Genomic DNA, 8,894 nt, shown 5'->3' on the forward strand with positions numbered 1-8,894 from the left:
GAAGATGCACCTGGGACAGCCAGCATCTGACAGAAATATTGCAGAACCAGGTGAAGGGGAAAGCAAAAAATATTCGACTGGGTCATTTCCCACATCTTTTCCTATGGAATTTTTTCTTTAATAAGAGCACTTGACTAAGGAACACCAACATTCATTCACGCAAACATACCCAAGGGGAGGAAGTCCAGGAAGGATGTAGAAAGTCACTATGGAATGTCACCTCCAGCAGCAATATGACAGGACGTAGCAAACCCATTAGATCTTGCTAGGTTTGAAAAAATCAACTTACTCGGCATCAAATATTATTGCCTAATACCATCAGTTAAAATCTTTTCTCAATGCACTTACCCTGATGCTCCTGATGTTGTGACTCATGACTTCATACCTAAGTTTTCTGTCAAGTTCTAAAGATCATGACTAAAGCAGATGGGAGGGGAAAATGTATTTTTTTGCTTAACTCTGGGAAGAGGCATATGATGACTGCAAATCCCTGCCAAGGGTTAAGTTAAAAAAAAAAAAAAAAAGAAACCTAAAAAAGAAATAAACCTAAACCAATATTTATCTATTAAATTGACTAAGCCTAATGAAATTACATCAAGATTAACTGGTTATTGCCTTCACTCAAGAGGACAACCACATCACACAACTACATCTTTTTTAAAAAATTCAGGAGACCTTCTTTCTCTTCCACAGGAAAAGGATTATTTTATTAAGTATTTTAAAACAACTACTTAACATTTACTCATAGATAAAAATATTTACAATTTCACACCTTCAGAAAGGCTCCAAAATATAAACACTGTACCTCTCCCTCGAGAAAAGAAAAATTATTCTTCTCTTCAAAAACAGGAATACATTCATTTTTCTCACTTTGTAGATCAAGTAATTATACAAATAAACATTTGAAACATTTTCCTTTTTAATATATTTATATAATATATATTTATAACAGCTTTACAAATAAAGGCAACGACTTTATACCAAAACAAAAACGGAAAAAAAAAAAAAAAAAGAAAGAAAACATTGTCAATCAAGCATAGTGCATTTTGAAAAGCTGGTGCAGGACTGGCTGGACAAGTCAGGAAAACACGGGCTCTGGATCAAAAATAAAACCTCTTTGATGGAGACAGAGTCCTTTTTAGCAATAAGGACACCCCATATGCTGTTGGGCAAGAGGAATTAGTTTACAGAAAGGGTCCTGCGGCACCCGGGCTTGGTTAGGCCTTTTGGAAGCTAAGCTTGGTTAAAAGGGTTGAGTCTAAAACCGAGTCTAGCTCTGCGTTAAAGGTAGCAATTGGTTATTTAGCTTTGTGCACTTTGGGGTGCTGAGGGTATGGGCATCTCTGAGACTTCATTTGGTTCCCTGGACAGCGTGTCTTAACCGTGAGACCTTGAAACAGGTGCCAGAGGCCTGGGGAAGTTGTTCCCTGGCAGCTCAAAGGGGCCATTTTCAGTTCCTTAGTGAAGCGAATCACTACGAAAGCCTGAGTAGGGAACTACATTCTCTTTATTCATCGGAGGCAGGGGTGGGGAGCAGACCTGCGGAAATCTCCCCAAACCACTACCCTACCGTGTTGTGCCAGTGTCTGCTACCTCACCAGTTTAGCAGAAAGCTAGGTCTGACTGCTCTCTCCTCACAGTCTGGTGAGTCACCTCCACAATAAAGGGAGAAGGGTGGGGTCCTAACAGCTGGCTCAGAGCTGCGCTCTGGAAAACCCTCTTTTGAAAGTACCTTTTTCTCAAAGCCACAGACCCGACTCCCAAACTCCCAAACTGCACAGTGACTCACAAGACCGAAACTTTGAAGCTTTTGAAAATCCAGCTGATCTGTGTCGAAGGGGGCTATTCTCCAGGTAGGGAAAAGCCCCAGCCGGCTGCTATCATTCCCCCTATGGCATCTTCCCTATGCCAAAATAAGCTTGCGATGTCCTACACCTACATAAACGCAGGCACACGCGCCAACTTGCACGCATGCGCGCGCATCCCCACTCCTTAGATTATCTCTGTACGCACAACGGAACAATCTCGCTGCACTCACAAAAACGTTGGTTTGTGTTTTTGGAAGTAGGAAAGAAGGAAAGCGAAGCGGCAGGATCCCCCTAAAGAGTTTAGTCTTTGGTTTCTAAGTTTAACGGCGGGATCTGCTTCAGGGCCTGGAGCAAGGCGGAAGAGTCAAGGGACGGATGGGCAGACAAGGGAGAAGGGAGTCTCTGCGGCATAAGCAAGGGAGTGGAGATCTTGTCTGGGTTCATGAAGCTGGTGAGCGCGGCAGCGGAGGCGTTGAGGCCTGGGTACAACACCGGCACTGAGGTTGGGTACCAGCACTTCTCCAGCATGGGCAGGTAGGCAGTTGCTGATGGTGGGATCAGATAGAAAGGCAGGCAAAAGGGAGGCTGGTGTGGGTGTGGGCCCAGGAACGGGTTGCTGATCAGGTCACTGCTAGTGAAGTGGCCTTCGTCATCTGACACCTGCATTCGGCTCTTCTTCGTAGGGGGTTCTTCGGATTCTTGCTTAATGGTGCTGACCCGGTCTCCCACGGTGAACCTGCGTCCATGGTCACTTTTGAAGTATGGCTGCTCATTGCGCAAATCGCCCTTCTCAGATTCTCCCCCGTAGCCACTGTCTGTGTCTGTGTCGCTGCCGCTCTGCTCCCCACTTGAGGGAGCAAATGTCCGCTGGATGACTGGTACACAGTTTTTGCCAGGGCCTTCCAAGCCTTTAGCCAGAGAGCTGGCTTTCTCCTTGAAGTCCATCCCTTTGGGAGCTGGGTCTGATGGTTTCCGGGAAGTGCCACCCTGCAGCAGCTCAGAGGCCACACGGTGGAGGTGAGTGACAAGCTGCGAAGACTTCAGGTCCCGAGTGTTCTCATGCTTGGCTAGGTACTGAAGCACTTCCCGGGCACACGTCTGGAAACCTGAGCAGAACATCTCTTGACCTGCTTCCACGTTTCTCCCCAGCTCACCTGAAGAGACAAAACCAAAGGAACATGTTTCAGAGGGCTCTGCATCTGGGGCTTTATGTTGTGTTAAAAAAAAAAAAAAACGCATTTGCTAATTTTCAGTTCATTTCTAACTTCAAATGTAACATGTTCAGAGAAAAAAAATACACTGAAAAGTTTAAAAAAATAAACACGAACATCTATAACCCTAGCATTGAGAGATTTGGGGGAACAGGGTGCTGAATATTGAATCCAGGGCCTCATAGATGCTAAGCACCTACTCTGCCATTGAGTGACACCCCCAGCCCCCAAATATGACTTTTAATGGCTGCATAATAGAAATGGACCATTATTAGTAAAGATGGATATTTCTGCTCTTGCCGAATTTGTAGATTATTCCAGAGTTTTTGCTGTGACAGTGTAACAAACATTCTGATATATTTTTAAACCCAAGAGTTGAATGATAGAAAAATCAGTCTCACTGGGGCAATATGCACAAGGCCAGACAATCATAAAATAAATAAAGAATGAAATATCATCTAAAGTAAATTTATTTTCAATGATTTATAAAAGGTATATCCCCACTGTCAACTTTAGGATATTTCTAAGTCTTTTACATGTATTCTATCCATGATCCCCCCCCCCCAAATTAGGTCTGATCATCTTCTATTTTCAATGAGGGAGCTGGCAGAAACACTTGCTGGATTTTTGTGATTCTCATCACACTGGCCACAGAAAGAAATACAGAGGAGAATGGATGTTGGCATGGGTACAGGAATTCTATCATCTGTACAGTATTATTTGGAAAGAAGGAGACTGGAAGGTTAGCAGTATCTCCGATTCTCTGCAAGTCAGGAGAAACAAATGACAAAACTTCAGTGGTTTCGTTAGATTGTGCAATTTACTAAGATACCTAGTGGCAATTCAGGGAACCACAAGAAATGCAGGAAAAACTCCTGCTGTCATCCTGCCAGGATTGCACCCCACACAGAAAGAACGGAAGAGCAAGTGATAAAGAAGCAAAGGAACAGGAAAATGCTGGGGCATACCCGTGATCTATTCTCCAAGGAGAGAGGGCTAAGAAGACCAACTATAAAACACCCACAATGCAAATTATAGGTGTCTTGGCATTTTAAAAGGGAGTAGGGAAATCTCCCAGAACCCAGAGACTCTGAAGCCAAAATGCCACAGCAACATTTTATCATTTGACTAATATGTATTCATGCCAGGTGGCACCCCGCAGCATTCCAAATGGAAAGTCTGACCTTTTGGAAAGATAAAACAAGTCTCCCTCAGTGAACGTGCACAAGCAATTGGTTGCAGGAATGTTTGCCACATCCCATGTAGAGCCCAGGGGCTCTCTATCTGTGCACAACTCTTAAGAGATACTAATCAGACTCACCCGCTTGTAAACCACTCTGCAGAGCAATAATTTTCTGCTGCTGCTGATCAATCAGGTTTGTTAGTGCTTTCACATGCTTCAAGGTAAGTTCCAGAACTACTGCTTTTTCCAAGTGACCCAAAGTCTGGAATGAAAAGAGCTTTAGTCAGCGGTGAGGTCACAGAAGTCCCACCTCTGGGACACTTATTAGCAATGAGAAATGTCTATAAAGGGGGAAAAAGAATAGAATAGCCTTTCCTGGTTGGCTGAATTTCATTTTAACTTTGCAGATAACATTTCTAAATGCACACACATACACACACATATATACACACACACACATACATACATACATACGATAAAAGGATAAAAAACACATGTCATTTATCTTTGGAAGCTGCAGCTACCTAAGGAAGAAGCTTTGACAGATAAATTTCTGCAGCAGCCGCTGCTGACCTTAACTCAGGGGAATCCAGAGATAACATTTCTCTGCAGTAGTGTCAACCCACGGAGGGACTTCTACTGTGTCTGCAGCCAAGAGGCTTTCCCAAGTTTTTTCCTGACACCCTTTCAGAACTTCCAGGTCATCCAGGCTTTTTTCTTCCTCTCCAAATGCTTCCCCACACCCCACCCCCCTTACTCTAAAGGCTGCTTAAGCTTTTGGCTACTGTCAAGAAAGGGCAGGGAAAAAAAATCGCACACCAAAAGCAGGCTCTCTTAATTAAAAAGGGCGGGGGGCTGGGGATTTGGGTAAAAAACCCCTGCACATTCTTAGTTTTTTTTCCTTTAAACCAGGAAAACTAGAGAATTCTAAAAATGGCCAGAAGGAAAAATCTTAAGCTCCCAAAAAGGAGGCCGGCTGTTGTTGGAGCCAACTTGGAGAGGTCCAAGAGCTTCTCACCTCATTTGCATAGGGCCAGAAAATCTCTGGACTGGGGAAGGGTACCCCTGCACCGAGTCACCTGAGCTTTGGTTGGGCCATCTAGACTAGTCTGCAATTCCCCGCGACGCCTGCAGGCGGCGGGTGACCCCCACCCGCCCTCTGGGCAGAAGAGCTACATTGGAGAGAGGCCAGCTTCTCACTTACTGTAAGTTTGAGATGTTCGGGTAGGAGATCCTTAAGCTGGGCGATGCACTCGTTAATCCGGTCACGTCTCTTTTTCTCGATGAGCCGGTGCGGCAGTTTGTAGGTCTCCTGCAAAGCGCACGAAAAGGCGGTGGGCAAGGGGATGTGAAATCTCCCTTCCTCCACGCCCCGCCGCAATGAAAAAAGTCTGGTTAAGGAGCAGAGTCGCACCCAGAACCACCTTCTGCCCCTTCTTTTCCAAGTCACTTAGTAGTGGCACCGAACCCACAGTTTGCATCTCCTCCGCCAACCTCAAAGCAAGAAAACTTTTCTTGGAAACTTAGCGGGCAGCTAGGGACTGTGGCGCGGGGTCCCCAGGGGTGCACTTACCTTGCTGTCCTCGCTCCGCTTTACTCCCCGCCTCGACTTGTACACTTGGTAGATGTGGGCAAAATCCATTCTGCAGGGAGAGAGCCAAGAAGGGTCGTGACTTCCCATGCGCACTGGCTGCAGGCGCCCTATCAGGCGTAGAGTCCCAGGAGGCGCCCGCAGCAGCTAAATTGAAAGTCACAGGACCCATGGCTGGAGTGGAGGCTTGAAGGGGCCAGAGAATGCCAACTTACCCTGGTAGGTCTCCGTGCTCCAGTCCTGGTGCTTTCGGCAGACAGGCAGGGGGTGGTTGCGCGCTGGGGATCCGCTCCATGGCGCGGCGATCCGGGGCCACTGTGCGCTCCTGTCTGCACTTAGTGGAGCGTCGGGCTGAAGACTGTCCTGAAGCAAGCTTCGAGGGTCTCTCCGCAGAGGTTTCTCTGAGCCTGAGTTCCCTGAAATGCGCAGAACTGCTGCGAGCTGCGGCTTTGAGGTGTTGCTTCAGTTGGGGGCGTGCATGGCCGGGTGTCCTCGCGGCCTCTGGCTCCCGGCTCTGCGCACAGACTGGCGGTGTGTGCTCCCTGCGCTGTCTGCACCGTGCGAGCCAAGTGAATGAGAAGTGGGGCGGGCAGGGAGGCGGGAGGGAACGGGGAGCAGTTAGGGCGGAGTGTGTGTGTGTGGGGGGGGAACGAGCCGAGGAGTAATGGAGAGGCTGCGGGCTGGGTTAAATGGGAGCGAGTGGGTGGGTTGGAGCTACGTGTTCTACCCTGTGACTCCAGGCACGTCTGGCCGCTGCCGGGGAGGGAAGGAGCGACCTGCCCGCCCTCCCCCGGCTTCATCACATGAGTCTCACGTGTTGGACAACGCTCTGGCTGGCTGCGAGGGAGCCCCCACCCCCAGCCCTGGCCCCCAGGTGTCTGCGGCTGCGGCCTCCTTTCCCCGAAGAGGGGGTGGCAGCGCAGCCTGGGTCCTGCCCAGCTGGGTGGGGGGCGCGGAAGCTGGAAGGAACCGGGGAGCTGGGGGAGGGGGAGAGTTGGTAACGTGGGCGAACCTGCCCCAGGGAAATGAAGTAAGTTCCCGTCTCCTGGGAGGGAACGGGGGAGGACGGATCCGCCCGCGTCTGACTCAAGCCGGGAGAGGAATATCCCCTCGCTTGCTTCAGCCCAACCCTCTTCCTCCTCCCCCGCCCAGCCCGCTCGGAGGAACCGGCGCACAGCGGAGGGAGTCGCCCGGCCCCTCTGCCATCCCCAGAGGCTGGGGTTTCTTTCCGTCCCGGCTTCCCTGCCCCCACCGCTCAGCCCCGTGTCCAGGAATTGCCCGCCTTGGGGAGGGACCGAGGGGCGGGGCGGATGTCACCCCATGGGAAGCGGGCTGGCGGCCAAGCGCAGGGGCAGCCGAGGCCGCCGCCGAGCACGCCGCGCGCACCTGACCGCTGAGGGTGTGAGCCGCGGGCCCCTTGCTCCCCCGGAGCTCCGCTCCTGGGCATAGCCTGGGGGCGGACAGGCACCCACTTGTGCACCCCCCCGTGGGTGCCCCTCTGCCCCTACCCAGCCTGGCCAGTCAAGCACAAAAAGATACCGGGCGCGGTGCCCAGCGTTCCCTCCCTCCCTCTGCCCCCTCTGAAGCAGAGGCGTCCGGGTCGCCTCCCCTCCGGCTGCAGCGTTACACAACCGCGGCAGCGGCGCCTGCCCTGCAGCAGCGTGGGGCGTGACGCTTCACGTGGCCAGTCTTGGGCCGCAGCGCTGTGGACTGGGAGCCCCACGGCGCTGGCCCGAGCTGAGACCCCAGAAAGGTGGTGTGCTAGCCGGGGTCAATCGTCATTCTGCTGCCACGAACTTCGGTGGCGCTGTTTTTCCGTCTGTTGCAGAAGGAAAGAGAGAGAAGGGAAGAGAAAAACAAGCAGGAAGAAAACTCTCCGCCTATCACAGTGAAATCTTTGCATTCATTCAGTCGACACTTTTATTGGGTCCCTTGCCCCGTGTTAGGCGTAGTGCCCGGTGGATCAAACAGGGGTCCTGTCCTTGAACTCACAGAAACCCCGGGGAAGGATAGATAGGACAATGAGGAGAAGGCAGCCCTGGGAAAAATACATAAGGGCCCCTGGCTAGCAGGAAATAAAAAGAGGAGAAGGTGCTTTATGTGGTTTTGTTTTTAATTGACATTTACCAAAGTGCTTAGGTAGAAGGGGGAGAAGTTAACCCAGAACCTGGGGCAAAAAGACCTCCTCTAGAGGACCCAGGTCTCTAAGATCTCACTTAGGCCTTCGGAGGCCTCTACCTACCTTCCCAGGAAAAGTCCGGTCTCTGTGACCTGGAGCAGAGAAAACAGCTGAAACTCCAATCCTGCGATGTGAGCAGCCTTGATACTGTCAGAGGAAGGAGCCAGTGGAAATTCATGACTAAAATAAGGCCTGGCTGGGGATTTCACTGACCTCTGCGCTCTCCTGCCCTGCGAGTTCGGGGAGTTGAGAGATGACTGTAAACCTTTCCCACTACGCTTCGGGTCAGTCACCTCGTTGCTGAGTGACCTGGCTGTGGGAAACATTGGGAGAAAAATGAGGTCATTGCTGGGACTGGGCGAGGACTGGCATCGGGCGCACCTTGCTGGGGGTCAGTCTTAATTGACAGTGTCTTTGACAACGTGGAGAATTGGGATTCACACGTTGACCAAACAGGGAGTGTGTTTCCTTCAGATCACTTTGGAGAGCTTCCACTTCCTGTTTATGTTTCACAAGCGTCAAACCCATTAGCAAGTGTGAAATGTGCCTCAATTTCTAACTGCTAACTGGGGTGACCTCACTTCGGGCTTAGAGAGCCCTCCCTCCCTAGAGCTGACTTTTGCTGGCTTGTTATCAGCCATCTCTCTGGGGGAAATAAATGTGTCCAACCTTCCTCCTGCCGGGTGGGCAGTAGGACCAGAGGCAGAGAGGGGACTGGAGTCCACCCTGGGTATGTGCTTCAGCCTGGAGTAACCTGCTCTATTGCACGACTTTAATAAACGTGAGGAGTTGTCATGACTGCGTCAAAGCCGAAGTTCTGCTGCGAAATAAGCTCTGGAAGAGGAAAGGATTTATGTCCCCTTCTGCTGTCACCCGCCCCCCCCCCCCATGCCACCATTTCTGCTTGAGTGACTCATGACAA

At 50.3% G+C, this 8,894-nt stretch overlaps 1 protein-coding gene across 1 annotated transcript; it reads right to left on the reverse strand.

Annotated features, from left to right (window-relative positions):
* Nucleotides 1-713: 713 nt before the first annotated feature.
* Bhlhe40 (basic helix-loop-helix family member e40) lies at nucleotides 714-6,544 on the reverse strand. Its single transcript, XM_076841176.2, has 5 exons — nucleotides 6,009-6,544; nucleotides 5,776-5,845; nucleotides 5,407-5,514; nucleotides 4,341-4,464; nucleotides 714-2,962 (listed from the first exon to the last, which is right to left on the reverse strand). The coding sequence occupies exons 1-5, from the start codon at nucleotides 6,086-6,088 to the stop codon at nucleotides 2,109-2,111; spliced, it is 1,236 nt and encodes a 411-aa protein (XP_076697291.1). The 5' UTR covers nucleotides 6,089-6,544; the 3' UTR covers nucleotides 714-2,108.
* Nucleotides 6,545-8,894: the final 2,350 nt, after the last annotated feature.

This window comes from Callospermophilus lateralis, chromosome 20, assembly GCF_048772815.1.
Source record: "Callospermophilus lateralis isolate mCalLat2 chromosome 20, mCalLat2.hap1, whole genome shotgun sequence".
In the NCBI taxonomy this organism is placed as follows: Eukaryota; Metazoa; Chordata; class Mammalia; order Rodentia; family Sciuridae; genus Callospermophilus; species Callospermophilus lateralis.